The following is a 25,380-nucleotide window of genomic DNA, read 5'->3' on the forward strand; positions in this document are numbered from 1 at the left end:
GATGCAGGTGCTCCTAGTGCCAGCGCAGATCGAGTTTGTTTCCGATAATCGATAACTTACTCCGTTTCCAAGCAATCGATAAAAAACGATATCGATATCGTTTTTGGGCAATTTTGGTAAATAATAACAGCTAGAGTCACCAAACTTGACGTATAACTTCCAAAATAGAATATATATATGCAATTTATGTTGGAAAAAGAGGGTTCAGGGTATCCCCTAGTCGGGAGCTCCCGACTAGACTTACTTGTTTCTAATTATTGTATCATCGTAAATTTTGTTTTCAATAAAAGTTTTCTTAAGTTCGGTTAACTTTTTAACATGCGTCAAGTACTTTCATAATTTCGAGTTTTCGCTACCTCACTAATTGCAGTCAATCGCTATGATTTATCTGCCGCTTTGGCGTTCTGCAATCTATCGCCAATCTAAAAATCAGCGAGCTATAGTTCATTGTTTACTTTATATTTTTTCCCAGGCGAAGCGTCAATACAATTATATCATACGACATTGGGAAGGACGTGTGCACTTTCCCTTCCTTGTGCCCTGTATCCTTGGATGCTGTCTGCTTGTAACGCATTTAACGAGCGCAATTTAACAATTCTTTGTTGCCAATTAACATGTTAACATGTCAAGGAGAATTAGTGCAAGTGCATTACAATGCATTACTTTAAAATACATGGGACTTCTCTGGTTCCTCTTTTTACTATAGTCTGCCTGAATTGTCTGCCTGAATGGGTCATTTACCATGAGCAAGGACATTGAAATAAAACTTGTCATTAACTTAATACCAGCACCTGAATATGTATATTCGATCTTTGAATATTTGGTGGGCACAGACCAACCAAATTGCAGCATTTTGCTTCGGGCATTAACTGTGTATACGTGATATTTGAAATGCAGTTGCCGCAGCACGTTTATCACTTTGCTTATCATAAATCGCTTATCTGGAACGTTCCTGCAGTGCTCGACAATAGTATGCCAGATCACAGATAATGTTTATCACAGTTCTGATAAGTTTGTCTTATTCATGATCGCAAGTCTTTATAATTTTTGTTGAGATTAGATAAACGTTGTGCTTGTGTAAATCAGAACTTGTTTTGATCTATATTTATATTTTTCTTTGTTCTTTTTGCGTTGTAAATTGTTATACGCTTTTGTGTGTCCACACACAGTCGAATCTGTATCATACCCAATTTTAATTTTTGAGTCTCTCTATAGTGCATAGTTCTGTGTGTGGGGTGTTATCTGTGTCATTTATTTACTTCTCCGCTATTTATTGTTCTAAAGTTGTGAGTACGCAGTCTTTGCGATAATTTTGTCATAATCAAACGAACAACTCGCACACAACCGACATTTCTGTTTCTACCAGAAATTTGAAGAGCCAATTTCTTGAATGCTAACTATATTATACATAGCTCGTTTAATCCCGGTTAGAAGAATTTATCATATCTCCTATAATAGAAAACGATCATTTTTATACCCTGAACCCATTAAAATGAATGAAGCATCTCCGATCCCATAAAGTATATACATTCTTGATCAGCACCAATGGCTTAGTCGATCTAGCCACGTCCATCTGTCTGTCTGTCCGTCCGTCTGTCCGTATGTATGAACGCAAGTATCTCAGAACCTATAAGAGCTAGAGACTTGAAATAGATGTAGGTTGTCCTAGTGCAGATCGAGTTTGTGTCCGATATTGGATAAAAATCGATATCGATATCCTGTTTTTTGGGCAATTTTGGTAAATAGTAAAAGATAGTCACCAAACTTGACATAGCATCTAAAATAAAAAATATATATATATTCATTTGATGTTGGAAGAAGGCGGTTCAGGGTATCCCCTAGTCGGGAGCTCCCGACTAGATCTTCTTACTTGTTACTATTTGAAAGCTTCACATTGGCAATCGCCGGGGCCTTATCAGATATCAGTGTCTTGAAAGTCTTCGAGTTGGTGGGCTTATCTGCATTTGATCGCAAACAACAATAAATATTGCATTATTTTATTTTGAAAGAAAGTAAGTACAGAGAGTAAAAAGCATTGTGAGTCAAAGCAGTTGACAAAAATGGCACGGGTAAAACACGATTTTGTCATTTGAGGCGCGAAGCTCCGTGCTATCAGACAATTAGTCATAGTCCAAAACGATATACTGAATAATTTTTAGTGTTATCTAATTTTCTAATATTCTTTTGCAACTTTTTTTAGGCCCAATATGGAGAAGCCAATGCAGCATGCGCCCGCTCCCGTTGGGAAAGTCTCTCAAATTGCCAACATCTTCCAGCGAAAACCCATTGAAATTCAACCGGTCGAGCAGCTGAGCGCCGTGGCCGCAGCTCACGCAGCCGCCGCCGCTGCAGCTGCAGCTCACCCGCCAGTTCGCACCGAATCCCACTCGGCCAGATTTAACAACGCACGAGCACTCTTTGAAAAACTGGGAGTGGAGTCCAACTCGAATGTGAGCACACGCTTAATGCGCAGCGGATCACGTGAGGATAACCTGTACGAAGGCTCCGATCGGAGCTCGTCGCGCTCCTCAGATCGCTCGCAGTCTCCGCCGAAGCGACGTATGCCCTTTCCGTCCGGCGCTTCCCTCACCCAAAGTAACAACATTTCAGCATTGTCGCAAGGTTGCGGCGATCGTCTCAACAATACCAAATTTATCGTAGATCCATTGGCTGCCGCCAAATATCCACAGCACAATTTATCACGGCTGAAGTTGGAAGAGCTGAACCAAGTTGCAGCGGTGCCGCCATCGAACGGTTCGGTCAGTTCCCTTTTTGCCGGTTGCGACAAGCCTGAGAAACCCGAACGCAAATTCAATTCTCGAGAGCTCATCGAGAAGCAAAAGAAATGGACCTCGCACTTCACCAAGACAAAGACAACACGGACTCACAGCGATCTCAATCGTTGCGATATCATACGCACCGTGCCCGGCACGGGCCTCATTATGGATGGCGAGAAGACGCCAAAAACAATGCCTGTAGTCGTGACGGCGAGCCCGGAGCCGCCGAGTGCGCCCTTACGCCACACTGCTGCTTCACCTGCCGCCGTTCCTCTTCCTACAGCTGTCCCACCAGAGATAAAGCCGCGTAGTGGCAAAATTGGCAGTCCTGTGAAATCGCCTCCTTTGCCGCCCATTCCAGCCATTAAGCCAAAGAATCTTAGTCCCGTCAAATTTACTACGGAGCGCGTGCGTTCGCCCACAAAATGCTCGGAGGCGGCGCCACCACCGCCGCCAGCCAAATCTGCAGCCGTTACGGCGGCCATGCAACGCTCGGCGCTATTGCAACAGGAGCAGCAAATAACTGCCCCGGTGCCGCCTGAGAAGCCGCGCAAAAAGTCCATCGATCTTGTAGACGATGCAGCGCCTACCACTTGCTCCTCGCCCGCGTCCTGCGCCTCGCCCACCAGCTTGATGAGCTGCATGATGGAGGCAACCAAGCGAGGTTCTATCGATGCGGCGTTTCCCGAAACATCATATACAGGCAATGGCAATGGCCTCAGTGGAAGCACCAATTCAGCAACATCTGGTTCGCCAGTGGCTAGCGCATCATCGGGTCCATCCTCGCCCGTGCATACCGAGGATGAAAAACAAGAAAATGAGTCAACAGAGAAGTCTGAAACTGAAGCTTGTCCCAACAGCTACAACAGTGTGCCACAACGACGACGGAGTGAAAACGAAGGTTAGTTAAACTTTTTGTTAAGGACTTTCAGAGGGCGGTATATTTATAAAACTATGTAACATGCCGGAGCAGACAAATTCAGCCCCAAAAAGGATATTTCATAATTTCTGTTTTACTGGCTTGCTGTTTCTCAATCCCTCTGTCTCAGTCTTGTGCTAAGTTAATTTCTATTGATTTTTTCATCTCTTCCTTGTTATACCCTGTACCCATTGAAAATGAGCAAAAATATATATTTATTTTGTTCAAACGAAGGTAACAGGCAGATGTAGACGTGTCCCCATGACCCCATAATGTGTATATATTATTGTTTAGGACAACGAGCTGATTTGATTTGGCTATATCCGTCTATTGGTCTGTATGAAAGCGTCGATATGTATAATCTAATATCCTATACGCAAAGGAACTTATCATTTTTTTGTGATATCTCGTCTCATTTAAAAAATATCGATAACAGTCGATTTGGACACTGTTTTTTAAAGAATAATTTTACTTGTTGGATGTGTGAAATTCGGTAATGCGTACGTATTTGATGTTCCTTTACCCCATGAGAACTAAAATAATAGTTAGGAGGGATGTAAAAGTGTAAAAATGAGAAAAAGATATAAAAAGGAACATGTAGAGAAAGAAATTTGCACTTTATAACTACACATTTAGAATTTTCTTCTGGAATGTTAAAAATGTCAAAAAAGTCTTGTTTTGCTCTTTCACTCTAAATAATTATTTAATAACAGGGTCTTCAGTAGTTTTCTTAATAGGGTCGTTACTTGATTCAGTAAATTAATTCCGAACGTACTGGGCTGTCAAACTTTTAACTATGTACAACTGGCGTATTTTGTGGCCCTGGGTTCAAGCACATTAGCTGACATGTTGTGGATGTGTAGGTATGTGTGTGTGACGAAAACCCCTAGGAATAAACGAGACACAGGGTTCGAAGCTGGTCGGCGTTAGGTTATGCGCTCGTTGGTTTGCTGCCCTTCTATGCCTATCCCATCGTTGATTATAGCATTTTTAAACTGCACACAATTCGTGACTTCGAATGCCCGCTCCTCCCCTCCGCCCTGTTTAAGTTGCTGCAGTTTGTTTTGCTTGGCTCTCAGAGGCACATTCCAATATGGGTCAAATACACCAGGCATATCAAATGCAGCCCCCATGGCGCAAGCGGCAACAACAGCATTCCAAGCTTTGTGTCCATCCTCCTCCTCTCGTTGCCAGTCTTCATTCGTCTAAGTGCATCGTTTGCAATCTGTTGTCGACCATCTCCATGCAACGAAGCCGGCGACGTTGCGGATTTTGTTGGGATTCTCTTGGCCAGCAATCTGCTGTACCGTCTCGCCTCTACGTCCTCCCGTCGCTCCTCCGTTGAGGCTGTATACATAAAATTGCATTAATGCCAGATTAAGAATTCAGAGGTTCGTTGCTCTTCTTGCCCCTTTTTTGCGCCTTCTGCGTTTTTTCTACTGCTGATTACAAAATTGAAACTTACACGCTGCGCTTGCATCAGATATTGTGCTGGACTGCGAATGGCGCGAGGTGCCCCTCTGCACCATTGTTAATAAACGGGTCAGGAAGAAACGGGCGAGCGGTGAGGGGCATTCAAATGAACTACAGTCAGGCCTGTCACTTTTTTAATTCATAATTCTGTAATGCTCTGTGCTGTGGGCGTGGCCCTATCTTGATTATCGAGCACGTTGTTGCTGTTAAAACAACGCCACATTCTAAAAGCAACGCCAGAGTCATTATCACTTGAATTGACGGAGGCCTACCTATCCTGTCTAAATTTGACTTATTTAAATCAAGTTGAGATTTTCCTTTTTGAAACATCAATAGCGGCGTATGAGCAGGTTCGCAAATACCATACTTACATGAAGTTTACACCAAAATTGTATTAAAAGAAAGTTAAATGAAACGTTTAAAGGAACTGACAATATATTGGGCGTAAGAATACAATCTGAAATATAAACAAGAGGTTCTAGTCGGGAGCTCTCGACTAGGGGATACCCTGAACCCTCTTCTTCCAACATCAAATCCATATATATATTCTATTTTAGAAGCTATATGTCAAGTTTGGTGACTCTAGCTCTTAATATTTACCAAAATTTCCCAAAAAACAGGATATCGATATCGATTTTTATCGATTGCTTGGAAACGGAGTAAGTGATAGATTATCGGAAGCAAACTCGATCTGCACTAAGAGCACCTACATCTAAAATTTCAAGTCTATAGCTATATGTACTGAGATCCTTACGTTCATACATACGGACAGACCGACGAACGGACAGACGGACATGGCTATATCGACTCGGCTATTGATGCTGATCAAGAATATATATACTTTATGGGGTCGGAGATGCTTCGTTCTGCCTGTTACATACATTTGGATTTTGCACAAATACAATATACCCTTATACCCGTTTTTAATGGGTTCAGGGTATACTCATTTTGAAAAAAAAAAAAAAAAAAACGTGATGTAACCCCTTGCCATTTAGTCGATTTGGGTCCAAATTTTGGACATTATTCAACGGAAATATTCCAAAAATCATCAAAAAGGTTGACTACGAACAAATCGGTTTTTGTCTACATTTTTTTAAAAAAAAAAAACGATGTTTAATTTGCTTGAATGCCAATTGATGGTAGGGATCCGTACGCATTCAAAAAGGTATAACATTTTAAAATGAGACATTATTTACCCGAGATATTAAAAAAAAATCATCGAAAAAGTTTCGATTATCGCAAAAACCTCGATTTTGAAAAACAACGTGATGATTTTATGGAAGGTCATATTGCGGGAGTTTTGTCGTTTTGGAACGTCATATCTCCGCGCAGAGTTATGTTGTTTTGGAACGTCATATCTCCGCGCGGAGTTATGTCGTTTTGGAACGTCATATCTGCGCGCGGAGTTATGTCGTTTTAGAACGTCATATCTCCGCTCGGAGTTATGTCGTTTTGGAGCGTCATATCTCCGCGCGGAGTTATGTCGTTTTGGAGCGTCATATCTCCGCGTGGAGCTATTACCCGAAATATTAAAAAAAATCATCGAAAAAGTTTCGATTTTCGCACCGACCTCTATTTTGAAAATAAAGCGTGATGTAACCCCTTGCAATTTTGTCGATTTGGGTCAAAATGTTGGATTTCCTTTTTTTGATGCCAATCGATAGATCTGATCCTTACGAGTCAAAAATGGTATAAAATTCCAAAATCTGACATTATTTGACAGAAATATTCCAAAAAATCATTAAAAAGGTTGACTTACAAACTAATGGTTTTTTTGTCTTTAAAATTTTTGAACCCATCGATGTTTAACTTGTTTGAATGCCAATTGATGGTAGGGATCCGTACGCATTCAAACAGGCATAACATTTTAAAATCAGACATTATTTACCGGAGATATTAAAAAAAATTATCGAAAAAGTTTCGATTTTCGCACTGACCTCGATTTTGAAAACAATCGTGATGACTTGGAAGGTCATATCTCCGCGCGGAGTTCTGTCGTTTTGGAACATCATATCTCCGCGCGGAGCTATTACCCGAGATATTAAAAAAAAATCATCGAAAAACGTTCGATTTTCGCACCGACCTCGATTTTGAAAAAAAAAAAAAACGTGATTTAACCCCTTGCCATTTATTCGATTTGGGTCAAAATTTTCAATTAAGCACTTATGATAAAAAAAAGCAACTTACATAGAATTACAGAAAAAAGTCGCTGTTAAAATGCGAAGCAGACGCGCATGAATGTGTGTTTGTTCATGTATAAAAAAATTCTTAAAGATGCTGCTCTATTCAATTGCGCAGTTGCATATAACTTTGGTTTTTTTTCCAACCAATCCTTATGAAATTTTCTACAGTATATCTTATTGTATCATAGAATATTTGTGTATACTGAAAAAGTCATTTTCATTTAAATTTGGCTTCATTATTTTGCCAATAAAAGTTGGGTTATTAACTTGATTTATAGCTCTGGGGTGGTAGCGGAGAGGTGGCGATAGGTATAAAATGAAATATTATTGACAAATATATATTTTAGAAGCAACATACCATGTTTCGTGAATCTAGCTCTTATTATTTATCAAAATTGCCCAAAAAAACAGGATATCGATATCGATTTTTATTGATTGCATGAAAACGGAGTAAGTTATCGACTATCGGAAACAAACACGATCTGCGCAGGCACTAGGAGCACCTACATCTAAAATCTAGCTCTTATTCTGAGATCCTTACGTTCATACATACGGACGGACAGAACACACAGACGGAAATGGCTAGATCGACTCGGCTACTGATGGTGATCAAGAATATATATACTTTATGGGGTTGGATGTGCTTCCTTCTGCCTGTTACATACATTTGGATTTTGCACAAATACAATATACCCTTATACCCATTTTTAATGGGTTCAGGGTATAAAAAGAGTAGAATGCCTTTTGCCAAAAACTGTAGAATTTAAATCTTTCCATCTTTATCTCCACTTCTATTTAAAAATACGTTTTAAATTAATCGAATAAAGAACCGAGTGTTGGAATCAATATAGACATAGGTAGTATTTTCCCACCCCATTGTCAAGTCTGGTGAAAATGGCTAAGTGAAATCTGTAGGTTCCGGAGCTTTTAGCGCCAACAGTACTAAAGCTTTCGTTTGGTAGGAGCTTAGATGGCGCAGCAACTAGTTGAGAGATTTTGCCGTTTGCCGTTGCCACTAGATGGCGGCAGCTGCTTTTTTTATGCTTATTATTGCCTCATAGAGGGTATTTTTATTTGTCACGCACTCGATTAGATCCAGTCTTTACTGGGAAGTTATACCTCTATGTTTACCACTGCAGAGTGGTATCTTATATCTTATAGAATTCCTGACTGTTTCTTACACATCCTTTGTATTATTTATTGTATATCCCTTGAGTTCAATGCTCTCCCAGTGCATGGGTTTGTGACAGCCACGTTTTTTATTTCCCGCTGCTGTAGCTACCGTGTCACTGATTTTGTCCATGCACAAATTTTTTCCGTAAAATGTTGTATTTCGTTGGTAAATTTGGTATGGAAATGTGATCCATTTTAGCTTTCTCACAGCGTTTAGAATTATAATATCAATCACGGAAATTTTACGAAATAAATTAATAAACAACTACAAATTTTCTAAATAAGTGTAATCTTGTATTAGTTCTAGAAACATACAGATTATAGATTCGAAGAACATCTCTGGAATTTCCCAACATACGCTGCTTGTGCAATCTGGCAGTTTGACAAGTGACGCCCTTTCGGCCTCAGAGTCTAATTCGCTAATGAAATGTGTAAGGGATAAGTTTCCCCCACATGGGTCACCCTGTAAATAGGAACTTGGTGCTAGCTGCTACTTGTCTGACAGTCAGCAATGGGCATTTTGCCAAAAAGTGCGAACAGAGCGCGAAAATGAGCAGCCGAGAGACAGGGACAGCGACAGAAACTGCGTGAGAGAGAATACGAATCTTGCGCTCTTTTAGCAACTGTAGCCGATCAAAAATTCTTTCAATCTTACAAAATTTTGCGCTTGATCTTTTAGTTAATGTCGAGTTTTCGTGGCGTCTCAATTGATAAAGCGTCAATAATTATTTTGGTTTATTCGCGTAGTATTACTTGACGCTACGTGCGAGTTTTAATTGCCTCAACTCACATTATATTTTACTAAGTCTAAACAAACAAAATATCAAAAACACTGAACTTTTTTTAGTTTTACGGAACTTTGATAAATGAAGTGAAAGCTTTGCTCGTTTTGGAATCTTTGCCAAAACCGAAACAAATACAATTAATCGCAACCCTTATCTCAATCATAAGCATGTAGTCAGGGCGTGATTGAACACAAACATTATTAGAAAACATATATTTTTTATATCATCGGTGCTGGGACCATAATTTTCTAAAAAAAAAATCCTTCGTTAATGAGCAGTTAGATTGCACCTATATTTTTAAGGCTGTATAAGATTTTAACTTAAATTTATTTTATGTTATACCAGGAGAATGACGAAGATGGTCGTATCGCGGCGATCGGCAAAATATACATGTATCTAGAATACAGAAATATTGTTAACTTAAAGGGCATGATTAGGGAGAGAAACTTTTTTCAAACGCTGCCTGTCTCTGTACTTTTGTGTATTGCAACATAGCAACAAGCTCTAAAATAACATACCAACGAAACAATGAAGACAATTTTCGATGCATACAATTTTAGAAACTCATTCTAAATTTGTCTGACGACTGAAAAAAATATATTTGGTCAACGGGAGGGATTTGTTCACAATTGTTTAATGGATGAACTTTTTCTTAAAAAGCTCATTATCTATCAATATTCACCCTTTAGCCTCTCTAGTAAAATAATTTATAAGCGATGGATGGTTACATTTTATTATTTTTTATTTTTGGCAATGCCCAGTCGTTAATCGGTGCTTTTTTAGGATTGTTGTTTAAGACACAGATAGGAAACCGCACAACAGAAATGTACTCTTTTGTTTAGATTTTCAACATTGACCTTCGCTATACCTTAAAATTTGTACTAAGTTTATTTACTTGAATTGGTGTTAGTGTAACCCTCAAAGCGATGTGCATTCAAACTCGACCTCATTAGGTTTATTGGCACGCACTCTCGCCCCTGTTTTCTCTTGGGACATTAAGTATTCTTGCTTGTTTTAGTCGAGACATGGCTAACGTCTAATTGGCGTTAAGTATACGCAAGGGTCAGGCATCAGCTGTGTTGATTTCGTCGTGGTGTGTTTAATCGCTACTTCCAATATGTGGAAGCTGAACATTTTATAGGGCTCTTGTAATTTGATGATTATTGGCCTCTTTCTAATCTTCTTCGGTTCTCTAGTGGACGAGAAATATTTTCGCGGGCAAAGTTCAAAACGTGCACATAAAGACATATTTTTATTTCATTACCGAATCTTACAAATATTCCTTTGTTGTAGGGCTAAAAAAAATGTCCAATCAAATTGTAACAGACTTTTAATCGCGTCGTGCATTATCTTAAAATAAGTGAAAAAAATGTGTCTCAGCCTGAAAAAATTATTCAAAGTCTGTCGAGGTCAGTAAGAAATATTAAACACAAAACTATATATGCATAAGTAAAATATTAATAATGTGTGAAACTACTTTTATCTGTAAAATCTTAGCTAAGGGTGAAAGACCATCTAACTATTGCTATTCGGTAGAACTAAATTAATTTTTTAAGTTAGTGCTTTTTGTGTCTCTTGAGACCATTTGGGTATTGTTGACCTAGCTCATATAGGGATGTTAAATAATTTTTGTTTTCTTTATTCCTGTTGGCTTTTATGAATTCATTATTGTTATACCCTTAAAAAGGGTATGTGTAAGTCATTAAAGAAAACAAGGCAAACTTTCGTAAGTATATATTCTGGTACAATTCATTATCTAGAAAAGTTTAGTATTTCGCAAAATTTGAGAAATACTAATTAGCATCTACACCGCTACTTTTTATACCCTGAACCCATTAAAAATGGGTATATGGGTATATTGTATTGTATGTATTTGTGCAAAATCCAAATGTACGTAACAGGCAGAAGGAAGCAGCTCCAACCCCATAATGTATATATATTCTTGATCAGCATTGGTGGCCATTGGGCCGAGTCGATCTAGCCATGTCTGTAGATGTTAGATGTTAGAAATTAGATGTGGATGCTCCTAGTGCCTGCGCAGATCGAGTTTGTTTCCGATAATCGATAACTTACTCCGTTTCCAAGCAATCGATCAAAATCGATATCGATATCCTGTTTTTTGGGCAATATTGGTAAATAATAAGAGCTAGAGTCATTAAAATTGACATATAGCTTATAAAAGAGAATATATATATACATTTGATGTTCGAAGAAGAGGGTTCAGGGTATCCCGTAGTCGGGAGCTCCCGACTAGAACCTCTTACTTGTTATTATTTATGTGTTGTGCTGCAAATTTTAATAAAACGAATTTTTAACAAGTGGTCTTCTCCTCGATTCTTAAGAATTCAAGAAGGCTCTGCATGTTTTCATGCTTACCTAGTAGTGAAGTGTTTTTTTTTTTTTGGTATTTATTTGTTGCCTTATTTTCAATGCATGTTTTGTTATATGTATTTTGTATGTATGTTGTATGTATGATGTATATATGTATGGATGCATGTTTGTATGTACGTACGTACGTACGTATGTAGCATTGATGTTTGTATGAATGTATGTATATGTGCATACTTAAAACTTCGCCCAACAAATATTTTCACAAAGGAGGATTGCATTTCACGAGAGGTGTGAAACACCCCTCAAATGAATTTGAACAAAGATCTTTGAAAATGAGGATTTTTGCGATTTTTCCACACAAGTGAATCGAATTTTCCGATACCCCGTCTTAACATGCATCAACACATAAGGTAACTACAGTACACTACAACTTTCTACTGGACAACGACTTTACGACAATATGCCTTTAATATATAATATAAATGTATAATGTCTTTACTAACCCACGAATTTTTATTATACTATTGTACATTTGTCTACAAGGGTATTTAATAGTTGACTTCCTGAATATAAACGTCTTTTTCGTGTTTTTAATTAAAACAACACGCATGTTTATTTGACGTTAAGCTAAGTGTTCGAAGCAGATCCGTTGTTAGCCTGCTCAAACGCCGTTAGTCAGTTAGTTTTGGCAACATGTGGGCTATACTTGGTATTCTGGTCGGATTGTTTAACAGCACAACCACAACTTCAACTACTTTGGAAGATTCCCAGGATCTGTCAGATATTAGCTGCCTGATCGCCACAGCGGAATCCGCCCAAACCACCTATATATATCGATGTTTTAGCTGCCCCGCAGCTAATTCTGTTACTTACCTGACTTTGGAGCAGAAGCTGTATCGTTGTGTGGCTTCGCAGTTGCCGAGCTGTATGCGCAGCATAGAAGCTCACGAGATCGAGCCAATTCGTCAGACAAGTAGCATGAATATTTTTCATATACCCGCTGGCGACGCTGGACAGCCTCTGGTGCGCAGAATTTTGGACATGCTGAATGCTCGACAGCCGAGGCGACATCTCCATAAATATCTGTTCATTTGGCCAGAAGCTAGTGAGCAACAGCTAAGACAACTGTTTAAAGAATGTTGGCGAAAGCAATTACTCTTCGCTTTGGCAATTATTCACCGGGAGGGTATCTACGATTTCCAACCATTTGGTGAAGAGGGACTGGAGCTCAAAAAGGTATCCAATGATGCCTTCTACATTGACAAGTTGAGGAATTTGCATGGATATGAACTCCGGTTTTCTATGTTCACCCATCCGCTGCGGGCCCTGCCGCTTAATCCTGTGGAGAGCGAAGGCTATGAAGCTATTGATGGGTCCGTTGCACGACTTTTGGCTAAAAAACTGAATGCCACAGCTCGCTATGTGGTGCCTCGTGATGGTGAAGCTTATGGACGTTGCCTGGAGAACGGCAGTTTCACGGGCGTCGTGCAGGACTTGGTAAATGGGGAAACGCATATTGCACTCAACATTCGCTTTGTCTTGGAATGTATGATGCCGTTGCTAGAATCGCTATATCCATACACCCGAACCGTTCTCAGCTTGGTGGTTCCTGCGGCGGGAATGCAACCGGAGTATCTTATCTTTGTGACCGCTTTTCGGAATTCCGTTTGGCACCTGTTACTGGCCAATTTCTTGATTGCCTTTGTGCTTTTCCTCATGTTACAGTGGCTGCTAAAGAGCATTGTCGGAGATGCAGGTTCCCACTGGTATGATATTTTTCAAATGCTCTTTAAGACGCATTTGGGCCAACCCGTCGATCGTTTCTTGCGCATCAGCTCTATACGAGCATATCTTATAGGATGGATTCTTTTCAGCTATGTGTTGACTTCTATATACTTTGGTAAGTTGGAGAGCAGCTTTGTTCAGCCGAATTATGAGCCACAGATAGATTCGCTGGATGAGCTGATACCACATGGTTTGCGTGTGCACGGAATAGATACCATGTTTGAGGCTGTGAACTTATCACTTTCGGAGCGACATTACCGTCTGATTACAGCCAATCACCGAGTGCACCCTCTTAAGGATAGTGAACATTTCTTTGAGCTGTTAATCAGCCGTCGTTACAAAAAAGACGTCTTTATTATGCGTGATGACAAGGCCAGAGAATTCCTGGCACTCACCTACAACGCAGAGGCGGACCGTCCCGCCTATCACATTGTCAAACAATACCTGAGATCTATGCCGAGCACTTATGTGCTACCGCTGGGATCACCGTTTTTATACAAGTTTCAGCGAATGTTGAGTAATTTTTATGAGCACGGCTTTTTCAAGTACTGGTTGCGCAGGGATGTTGTCCAACGGAGTCGAACCTCGCAATCCGATGAGTTTTTCGAGGATCTTGAACTGCAGGCAGACCTGGAAGCAGAGGATGCAGATTCCGAAGAGTGTCGCCCAAAACGAGTGGTGCTTACTTTGGACATTTTACAGGGCGCATTTTATTTGTGGGTCATTGGCATTATTCTGAGCATATTTGGTTTTCTACTGGAGCAGGGCTATTTCCACTGGCCGCGCATACAACGTGGAACACTTTTCCACGTTTGATTTCGGACCTTAGATAATTGTAAAGTCAAATCATAACAATTAAATCACTACAAATAATCTAGCCGCTTGTATAACATTGACAAATTTATAGCTTATATTTCACGGCCAATTGCATGGCAAATAAAAGAGTTCATCCAAATGTTTTCCCTGATAATTCCATTTTCCTGACTTTAACACATAATGTAACTACAATAGATTCGAAATAGTCGATTTGGGTGACAAATAAGGAATAGTGCGCTTGGCTCTAGAGACTAAGCTTTTTTATACCCTGAACCCATTAAAAATGGGTATAAGGGTATATTGTATTTGTGCAAAATCCAAATGTATGTAACAGGCAGAAGGAAGCACATCCAACCCCATAAAGTATATATATTCTTGATCACCATCAGTAGCCGAGTCGATCTAGCCATTTCCGTCTGTGTGTTCTGTCCGTCCGTATGTATGAACGTAAGGATCTCAGAATAAGAGCTAGATTTTAGATGTAGGTGCTCCTAGTGCCTGCGCAGATCGTGTTTGTTTCCGATAGTCGATAACTTACTCCGTTTCCAAGCAATCGATAAAAGTCGATATCGATGTCCTGCTTTTTGGGCAATTTTGGTAAATAATAAGGGCTAGAGTCACCAACAATGATATGTTGCTTCTTCTAATATAATAAATTTTTGTCAAGTATCTTTTATTTTATACCCATGCCACCTCCCCGCTACCACTCCAGAGCTATAAATCAAGTTAATAGCCCAACTTTTATTGGCAACCAATTTAAGCCACAATTTAAATGCAATTGAATTTTTCAGTATACACATATATTCTATGGTACAATAAGATATACTGTAGAAAATTTCATAAAGATCGGTTAAGAAAAAACCAAAGTTATATGCAACTGCGCAATTGAATGGGGCAGCAGCTTTAAGAATTTCTGTACACATGTACACACACACATTTATGCGCGTCTGCTTCGCATTCTAGCAGCATGGTAATTGCGACTTTTTTTTTGCTTTTTGTGGCTGTTGAGTGGAGTCGACAGCGAGTAATGCGGTCATTTGCGAGTTCGAACCCTACCAAGAGAACTTTTTTTTAAATTTATTTGGTGTTGGAATAAGAGGGTATTCCCTAGTCGGGAGCTCCCGACTGGAACCTCTTGTTTTCTTTCCATTGAAACTTGGATAGAGCTATTCACATTTACTTTCCATCATGTGATAGTAGTGAGAAGTGTGTCGTATTACCTCTTTTTGCCTCTCAAAACCATTTGCATTTATAATCATTTAAATAGAAAGAGAATTGACAGAAATTTGGAAAGTTTGCCCGAAATTAAACAACAAAATTGAAAAAGGCTGTGTACACAACTATAGGGATTTCATTCCATTCATTATCAACTGGTTTGGTTGTAGCTTGTTCTGCTAAAATGGCCACAGGCTATAGTTCAACGCAATTGCAGACATCTCGCAGCGATGAAAGGATCAAGGCGAAGCGTGGCAAGGATAGGCGCATTGACGAGAATCAAGACTGGAACGTTCGTCGCAATCAGTCCAGGTCGATTACTGAGAGAAGCAGTCAGGCGAGTCTTAGGAGAAATACAAGACTGCAATCTCAGAGTCGCTTTTGTGTTCAATATAGCGATGATGATTCGTATGAAACTGTCGAAGAGTTGCTGAATACAGACTTCAGGTTGCTGCTCGCTGTGACACCTAAGCCTGAGGAGGTATTTTGTCCAAAGTCCTCAGATTACCAACTGGCTATGCATTGGTACAAAAAAGTTAGCACCTGGAAGTGTGAGTCATTAAACGATCTTCGTTTGCGCCAGGTTTACATGAGTCACCTCAGTGTTTGTTTCAATCAAAAACGTCTTCGCGGAATATTTATGCAAATACCCCCGAATGAACTAATTTTGGTGGATTTCGTGGAAGCGAGCGATTCGTTACCATGTTGCACGTCCACGTCAATGGTCAACACCACCAGTGCCTGGCAGACCATGGCCACCATGATACAGCCGGAAAGAGCACCAGGTAGTTGCTGTAATCAGGCAGCCAAAGCTAATGAATCTCATGGAATGTCTGTTGGTGGCCCTCGCTCTGCTGGTGGCAGCAACAAGCGCAGGTGCTCACTTAGACCCGCGCACAAGATCACTTGCAAATCGAGGCCCAAACTCGTGCCTAGATATTTTGCTGATGCAAAGGAGAATTTATATTCCAGCAGCTCAAGTGTAAGTTGTGCGTATGCTCCAGTAACGGCTACGCCACAATTAAATAAACGTCGGCACAGGGCTTGCAGCATTCGGTACAGTAGTCTCAGTCGGCCGCTAGATGAGCAGACACGCAAGGATATGAACTACCTGTTGGAAACGATAAAAAGTGAACTATGCGGCCAGGAGAACCAGAAAACAGATGAGCACCTAGAATTAGAACTGAGGCGCTATCGTGATTTTTATGCACGGCATAGGCACAATGACCCCGAATTTAAGGTCAATGTGGCTGCGGGTCCCGAAAAAGAGCGCACCTTCATGCTCCTTAATATGCAAAACGATTTAGTCAAGTTGTTGTCTGAATGAAATCTATAACTCAATTGTTCTATTTTGTATGTATTTTAACAGACAAAAATAAACTTAGTCATGAAGTTTAAAGTTATTTGTTTCCATTTTTATACCCTGAACCTATTAAAAATGGGTATAAGGGTATATTGTATTTGTGCAAAATCCAAATGTATGTAACAGGCTGAAGAAAGCATCTCCGACCCCATAAAGTATATATATTCTTGATCAGCACCAATAGCCGAGTCGATCTAGCCATGTCCGACCGTCCGTCCGTATGTATGAACGCAAGGATCTCAGAACCTATAAGAGCTATAGACTTGAAATTTTAGATGTAGGTGCTCCTAGTGCCCGCGCAGATCGAGTTTGTTTCCGATAATCCATAACTTACTCCGTTTCCAAGCAGTCGATAAAAATCGATATCGACATCCTGTAAATAATAAGAGCTAGAGCCACCAAACATGATATGTTGCTTCTAGAATATTATAAATATTTCAAGTATCTTTCATTTCATACCTTTCGCCACCTCCCCGCTACCACTCCAGAGCTATAAATCAAGGTAATAACCCAACTTTTATTGCCAACCAATTTAAACCACAATTTAAATGCAATTGACTTTTTCAGAATACACAAATATTCTATGGTACAATAAGATATACTGTAGAAAATTTCATAAAGATCGGTTAAGAAAAACCAAAGTTATATGCAACTGCGCAATTGAATGGGGCAGCAGCTTTAAGAATTTCGGTAAACATGTACACACACACATTCATGCGCGTCTGCTTCGCATTCTAACAGCATGGTAATTGCATCTTTTTTTTGTAATATTATTTAAGTTCCTTTTTTTATCGTAAGTAATTAACTGTTGGTGTGGCTGCTGAGTAGAGGCATAGCATAGCATGGTGCGGTCTGTCGCGAGTTCGAGCCCTACCGGGGAAAGTATTATTTTATTTTTATATCCTGAACCCATTAAAAATGGGTATAAGGGTATATTGTATTTGTGCGAAGTCCAAATGTATGTAACAGGCAGAAGGAAGCATGTCCGACCCCATAAAGTATATATATTCTTGATCAGCATCAATAGCCGAGTCAATCTAGCCATGTCCGTCTGTCTGTCCGTCCGTCCGACCGTCCGTCCGTCCGTCCGTATGTATGAATGCAAGGATCTCAGAACCTATAAGAGCTAGAGACTTAAAATTATAGATTTATATGCTCCTAGTTCCCGCGCAGATCGAGTTTGTTTCCGATAATCGATAACTTACTCCGTTTCCAAGCAATCGATAAAAATCGATATCGATATCCTGTTTTTTGGGCAATTTTGGTAAATAATAAGAGCTAGAGTCACCAAACTTGACATATAGCTTCTAAAAGAGAATATATATATGCATTTGATGTTGGAAGAAGAGGGTTCAGGGTATACCCTAGTCGGGAGCTTCCGACTAGAATCTCTTACTTGTTTTTTTGCTGGTGTGGCTGTTGAGTAGAGTCGACAGCAAGTAATGCGGTCAGTTGCGAGTTCGAGCACTGCCAAGTGAACTTTTTTTTATTAATTTATTTGGTGTTGGAATAAGAGGGTTCAGGGTATGCCCTAGTTGGGAGCTCCCGACTTGAACCTCTTACTTGTTTAAGTCATTTTATTGAGCAATACTAGTTATATTTAAAAATATTCTGGATGGATTTAAAATGAAAAGTTGCGATATTTAAATTGGTTTTTTAATGATATCCTTTGCATTGCAGGTCAAAAATCTGTGGACGAAACAACAGCCCAGCAACAGCAGCAAGAACATCAATATTTAAGCTCCAGCTTCATCAACGGCTCTCCGCAGCGTGTCACCCATAAGCGCAGCAGCATCACGGTGAATATGCCTGCAGCCGGTTTGGGTCAACGACCGCCCAGCATCATTTCGACGGCCAGCCAGGACGAGGGTCCGAGTGCTGAGAAAGCGCCCGAGCTGAAGATCAAGCTGCAGTCGCCGAGTGATGGCGACCCGGAGCAGCTGCACAGCCTCAACTATGTGGATGTCGGCTATCGCCTCAATCCCGATGGAAGCGAGTCACACGAAGTCTTCAGCAGCGAAGCGGATCTCTATGTTACGGCCAAGGTGAGCGACATGCAGCGTAAGTTCCACGGCGCCAACGGCTTCTCGCACGAGTCGAGCACAGTGTATGCGATAATCGTGCCAGAACAGCCAGAGCCACAGGTGGGCACATCCTCACGTGGTCTCCTGCAGTCTCCCACATCAAGTGTCGATGGATCGCCGCTATATCGCGGCGTCTTCAATTCGCCGCCCGTAGGTGTGGTTTCGCCTATAAGGCGCCGCAACAATGGGCAGCAATGTGAGCAGAATGGAGAAGGGAGCGAAACGTGCAGCCCCAAATCCACTCCACCAATGTCGCCAGCTCGTGCCGGACTAGGCAAGGGTATTGCGCCTATAGCATCCCTAGATCTTCATGAGGCAAAACTCAACCAGGAGGAGGAGGAGGAAGATGACGAGCAATTGGCTGTGGAATATTTCGAGGTCATGGAAGAGGAGGCGCCTGTCTTGCCTGAACGCCGTGCGGCTGCACTTGAGCTCCAAGATCTGGAGTATGCGGACACTAGCGCCGGCGAGGATGAAGAGGACATATTACAACATTTAAATACTGATGTCATAGATGATATGGCCAAAGTGCATGTAACCCCTGCTTCTGGTTCAGCGTCCGCTTCTGCTCCTGCTTCCGCCGCGGCCATGCCACGTGACGACAGTTTACCGGATGCCATGACGGCCGCCGAGGCTGAGCGATTGTTGAGTTCAAGGTGAGATTTTCTCCAAATGCATGCTGCTCCTTATATATGTTTCAGTTAGTGAGTTAGTAGTTAGTAGATAGTGAAGCATGTGGAATGAGAATGGATATCATGAATAATCTTTTTATGAAAACTTGCTTCAGTAAGCAGCACTTAATTACATTCCTTAATATAATTTTATAGTTACAGTTACTATTGCTTAAATTTTGAGATCTTTTCTTGACGTAATCCTTCTTCCTGTTTTCTTCACTCACAACTAGTGTATAAAACAGCTCCAACCTCATCAACACTGTAATTTGAAGCTTTTCTATCGTTAGTCGTTTATTTAGTCGGCCTTACGCAGAGCTCTAGTTTCAGATGCGTCACCTTCCGTACTCTCTCGACTCTTGTGATTTGCTTAAGCATTGAACAATAACCGTAGAAAAGTCCTGGCCATGCACCAATTTGTTTAATGACGTCGTGTAAAAACTGCACTTTGCCTGTCTGGTTCGCAATGAATGTTTCAACTATCTATATTTTGGAATAGTTAAAGTTCCCAGGTGTAGCATACAATTGTGGCAGCTGTTGCCTACGTCTGGACACAGGTGTCCAGAAGTGCTTGCAGAATTTAACAGTCATTTATTTCGACTTTTGGCCTCATTCTGCTTCTGCCCTAGCACCTGCTACTGATAAAAATGTTAAGCTGAAAGGTGCATTATTTTCTGTAAGTGCCCTTTATCAATCAAATAACCAATTTTTACTATGTAAATTAGTACCTATTGTAGTATAAACAAGTTTCCTAGACTTACGTATGTATTTATATTTAATACTCACTAGACAAATATTTGTCCGAGCTGCTTCCATCTGCCTGTACATAACCTTGCTACTCATTTTCAATTTGTCTCAAAAATTCAACTCAAGAGCACCTCCCGTGAGAGAATTGGAAAGCAAGTTGAGTTCAGTTTACTCTGTGTTAGCTATTGAATGAGTTGAGTTTCGCTTTACTCTTCCCCCCCTCTCTCTCTTTCTCTTTCTCTCTCTCTCTCTCTCTCTCGTCTTCTCTTCTGTTAAGCTATCGCTCGTATTTTGTCCGATTCTCTGAAAGCTTTGCCTTGACTCTTTTCGATTTGAGTTTGCAGTTTTTGAGCGCAAGCTGTGCAGCTTGCAGCATAAACAGACCCTGTTGCTGCAATTCCCAGAAAGCAATCACATGGCCGCCAGAAAGCCATCCATTCGCCTCTCGCATTGCTGTTGCGGTCCTTCAGTTGTTTCAAATTTCTGTGGCAATCGGCATTATCGTGTGTCAGCGTAGTTTTAATTAACTTATTGTGCATGAACGAAAAAACAACATGAAACATGGCATGAACTAGAAAAAAATAACATAACAAAGCTAATCTAAATCGTTTCGAAGTTTAATTGAAACTCATTCGCTGTATTTTATAGTATGGTTACGGGCTATTAAACTAGCAAACAAGGCTCGAATTAAAGTGAGGATAAGTCCAATAGAAAAAAAATTTCAAATTATATTTCTTAGGGTAGGTGCAAAATGTGATGGGAAATAATTTTTATTATTTTTTCTTTTTCACAATTTTGCGAATCTCTGGCAATTCCATCCATTGTAACCATAAATGCATTTGAGTCAAATTACTTTGGGCAATTGCTCTTTAATGGCTACAAAAGCTATTGCAAGGGACAAAGAGGAATATGACTTGTTTTTTAAGGGGGGCAAATTGATGTCGATTGTAATCGAACACTACGCTCAAAACAAACAGTTGTCTCTCTCGTTATTTCTAACGTATTGAATGATTGAATGAGCACCCAACTAATGTACCATTTGGCAGTTATATTTACACAAAAAATCACACATACGCCTCGAGGTTGTCACTGCAGTGGGGTCTGGCTAAAGTGCCATAACTTTAACTCTTAACTTAGAATTTATAACTGGCCCGAAATATAATGTGACGTCGACTTAAGTCCCCAGCTTGGCCCATGAACTATAGATGTTGTCCTTGGCCAGAAGTCGCCCAACACTGCCCATAGTGAGAGAACCACAGATTTGCTCATTTATCTGTGAACTATTCGTTTGGTGAAAAAGCGAGTTGGGCAATATGCCAAGTTGTGAGGACCAAATGCGTTTGTCCTTGACACCCGTCGCATGGCGAAATTGTTGCGGGTTCCCAATTTCACTTTAAGGCCTTATTGCTGGCGAATTGTAGACAACTTGTAAACGTAATAGGACACTTAAACTTGAGCTGCATTTCACTTCAGCCATTGCACTTATAAAATTAAGAAAGGATTAACTTTTTTTTATAAATATCAGCCGAAGTAAGTTTTCTCTTTGCCAAATATTCGCGTAGGTCTGGAGAAAATATCAGAAAATATTTTTTTGTATGCCATTAAGAATATAATAACTACAAGTAAAATTGGTTGGCATAATAAACAGCTCCCTAAAAACAGATTTATTCCCGCTTATCCCCCTGTTCTTTGTTTAAATATTACTTTCTGTTTATTTGCGTGCGAAGGAGAAGCTGATGCCACATTTATTGCCTGAAACTTAATGAAAATAGGTACACTTGAATGTTTTATTTAGCTAAGCACTTCACATTTTGCAATTTATTTATCTGCCTTCCCAAATATAAAAGGCTATAATGGTAAAACTGGAAAAAGTTTGTAAAAGGCAACAACAAGCAAATTCATCTTTCAAATTGTACTCTTGACTAGCATCAGTTAATCACAGCTATTAAAAATGATTCTTTTTATACCCTGAACCCATTAAAAATGGGTATAAGGGTATATTGTATTTATGCAAAATCCAAATGTATGTAACAGGCAGAAGGAAGCATCCCGACCCCATAGAGTATATATATTCTTGATCAGCACCAATAGCCGAGTCGATCTAGCCATGTCCGTCTGTCTGTCCGTCCGTCCGTCCGTTTAAAATAAAATATATATATGCATTTGATGTTTGAAGAAGAGGGTTCAGGGTATCCCCTAGTCGGGAGCTCCCGACTAGAACCTGTTACCAGTAATTACTGGTGTGGCTGCTAAGTAGAGGCGTAGCAAGTGGTGCGGTCCTTCGCGAGTTCGAGCCCCACCGGGGAAAGAATTTTTTTTCCTGGTGTGGCTGTTGAGTAGAGTCGACAGCAAGTACTGCTGTCAGTTGGCTGTTGAGTAGAGTCGACAGCAAGTACTGCTGTCAGTTGCGGGTTCGAATCCTATCAAGTGAACTTTTTTTTTTTTACATTTATTTGATGTTAAAATAAGAGGGTTCAGGGTATTCCCTAGTCGGGAGCTCCCGACTAGAACCTCTTGTTTTATTATATATTTAATACAATGACTGCTGGTCTTATTTATGACGTCATTCTGTGTAATGTCACTCAATAGAAAAGCCCCACGCAGCAGCGACAGATTAAGAGATTGAGTGAGGTCTACTCAGTGAGTGAGAGAGTGAGCTTGAAGGAGTTTTGTTAGTTTCCCGCTATTGTCACTGCTTTTTTATGGCACAAAGCTACGTTCGTCCTTTAGTGCTATTGTTTTTTAATGAATTAAAATCGTATGACAAATCAACAAGAGTTGACCTTGTTCAACCAAGCATATATACCTAGACACACGTACGCTGTTTGTTTAACTTTAAGGTGTGTCCTTATGTAAGGCTTTTCCCCTGAGTAATGCCGCACTCTGCTCTGCTCTGCATTGTGTTGCTCAAATCCGCGGGCAACAAATAGTATTCATCAACAAGAAATAACACTTTTGCCCCACTACAACTATAAGAATTCAACCAATGTTAACTGCGGGTTAACAGTTACCCTCAACTCTCACCTTTCTGAACATTCGAATATTTGACAATAATAAACACTTTCTATTGGGCATATTAAATATGCCAGCCAACTACAAATGCTGAATCATTAAGCTATTCCGTAACAATACGAAAAGGTGAAAGTTCTTAATGTTTACTCTAATAATTTTTGATAACTCTCCTGTTTTCTAGAACTATCAGGTTCGTCTTTTATTAGAATAATTTAGATGATACGCTACCCAAATGAAAACTTATACTGTTAACCGTAACCGTAAAATATTACACTGATATTACTACCAGTCGCGTTATTTTTATTTGAAGTATATAACTTTCATGCTAAGCTAATTGGGTTCGTTTCTACCTTCTGAGCTTTAAAATTGTTGAATTACTGTCGAATGCTTCAATCGATAACGCCCTCTTTAATTTAAGTTCATTTATTGTTGAATTGGATTTTATTGGGTGTTTGTAGGTTTTCAAAGTTCCGAAATGAACGAGTTTGTGTGGATATGCATAGTTGATTTGGCATTATAATTATTATACGAAATATACGAAATAAAAGATGTTCCAACAAGTATTACAAAACTCCTGTCTTCCATGTGCGGAGCTCCGTGTTATTTTCTGTAGCAGCCTGCCTCATTACCAACAACATAAACAAGCACTTACAACATGCAGCAACACCAACATGAGTACCAAACGAGTGGTTGTGCATGTGTGTGTGTTTGGTGTGTGAGCGTATTAAGTAGAAATTAGTGTTTCCATACTTGCGGTTTATCCAGGCTTCCAAGTTTGGGATAAGCCTATGTGTCCAGCGTTATTTAGATGAGCGATCCCAACGTGCTTGCCATCGTTCCATGCTTTGCATCTTTGCTGCTGTGCGAACCGAGTTTGCTGTGCTGATTCCTTTTAGAGCTCTGTAGCAAACTACCGCTTATGTTGCCAGCTCATTAAGCGGGACCATCCCTGCGATAACCAGCGCTGCTTCGTCTGATACCGTCCGGAATGCGCGGCTGACCCGTAGAGCGCTTAGGTAATATATCGAATATATGCTCCAGTTGTAGCTAGGAACAGCCATTGCTCTGTTCCAGATGGGGGACGCGTACAATATTATTGCTTTGTTTACTGTCATGAGAAGACGGCGTCTCTGTTGTTTTGGACCTTGAGTGTTCAGCATAATCCTAGATAGCGCTCGACAGGGCTCTGCTGCTTTTTGTGATCGTACTCCAAGTGCTCTCTGAAAGACATCCTTGTGTCTAGTATAACTTTCAGCTACTTTAACGCCCTCGCTGATCCTATGTCCGCGCTGCCGACTCTTATGTGCGCTCTTTCCACCTTCTTCCGGCTGCTGACTAACGTTGCTTCTGTTTTATGGGCACCCAGCTCAAGTCCAGCTGCTGCCAGCCATTGGTGCACACGATCAATACTGTGGTTGTAAGATTCCTCTACATCCTTCAATTCCTTGCCGACTACTGCAACGGCCACATCGTCCGCGAAGCCGACGATACTTGTATCGATCGGAAGTTCCAGTCGGAGGATGTCATCGTACATGATGTTTCAGAGGAGGGGTCCCAGAACTGAGCCTTGGGGCACCCCGGCGGACACTTGGTGTGTAATGGGGCCATCTACGGTGTCATATTGCAGCAGTCTTTCTCTAAAGTAGCTGCGTATCATCTCCTGAAGGTAATATGGGACGCGGAATGTTGATAGCGCGTCATATATTTTGTCCCACCTGGCTGTGTTAAAGGCGTTTTTCACATCTAGAGTGACAATCAGGCAGTACTTCTTTGTTCCGCTTTTCCATCTCAATCCTTGGATGGCGTTTATTGCTATGCCGACGACTTTTTCCAAAGTGTCTATTGTCGACTTTGCCTTGGTGAAGCCAAATTGGCTTTGGGACAAACCTCCATTGTTCTCGACAGCAGCTTCAAGTGTGTGTGTGTGTGTGGGTTTGGTTAGATGAGCCTTGGAATTCATTCGACGAATCGGATTTGTCATACGTGCCACGCTCACTTTCAGTTATTAATATGCAGATCAGTTTTCATAATCTTTGTTCCATGTAA

At 40.4% G+C, this 25,380-nt stretch overlaps 3 protein-coding genes across 16 annotated transcripts in view; all 3 read left to right on the forward strand.

The window, feature by feature from the left end:
• The window catches only part of Spn (protein phosphatase 1 regulatory subunit spinophilin), a 43,886-nt gene that overhangs the window by 11,242 nt on the left and 7,264 nt on the right, over positions 1-25,380 (forward strand). For 11 of the 14 annotated variants that reach the window (XM_015168197.3, XM_032435634.2, XM_032435636.2 and 8 more), the window contains 2 exons: positions 2,201-3,678; positions 18,501-19,560. In XM_015168197.3, the coding sequence (XP_015023683.1) occupies positions 2,208-3,678; positions 18,501-19,560 (2,531 nt within the window). In that variant the 5' untranslated portion in view covers positions 2,201-2,207. Of the gene's footprint in view, positions 1-2,200; positions 3,679-10,664; positions 10,720-17,546; positions 17,566-18,500; positions 19,561-20,323; positions 20,489-25,380 lie in introns of those variants that run through there. The other 3 variants (XM_032435637.2, XM_070208601.1, XM_070208602.1) reach the window with 3 other exon arrangements.
• Positions 10,739-15,362, forward strand: Ir68b (Ionotropic receptor 68b). The gene has a single exon (XM_032435641.2). It carries the CDS (start codon positions 12,335-12,337, stop codon positions 14,240-14,242), a length of 1,908 nt encoding a protein of 635 aa, XP_032291532.1. The 5' UTR covers positions 10,739-12,334; the 3' UTR covers positions 14,243-15,362.
• Positions 15,522-16,856, forward strand: LOC26530543 (uncharacterized). Its single transcript, XM_015168243.3, has one exon. The coding sequence runs from the start codon at positions 15,642-15,644 to the stop codon at positions 16,782-16,784; it is 1,143 nt and encodes a 380-aa protein (XP_015023729.1). The 5' UTR covers positions 15,522-15,641; the 3' UTR covers positions 16,785-16,856.

Source organism: Drosophila virilis, chromosome 3 (assembly GCF_030788295.1).
Source record: "Drosophila virilis strain 15010-1051.87 chromosome 3, Dvir_AGI_RSII-ME, whole genome shotgun sequence".
In the NCBI taxonomy this organism is placed as follows: Eukaryota; Metazoa; Arthropoda; class Insecta; order Diptera; family Drosophilidae; genus Drosophila; species Drosophila virilis.

Bases quoted from the DNA above. Each gene is read 5' to 3' on its own strand.
- Ir68b (XM_032435641.2), top strand. From the start codon at position 12,335: ATGTGGGCTATACTTGGTATTCTGGTCGGATTGTTTAACAGCACAACC.
- LOC26530543 (XM_015168243.3), top strand. From the start codon at position 15,642: ATGGCCACAGGCTATAGTTCAACGCAATTGCAGACATCTCGCAGCGAT.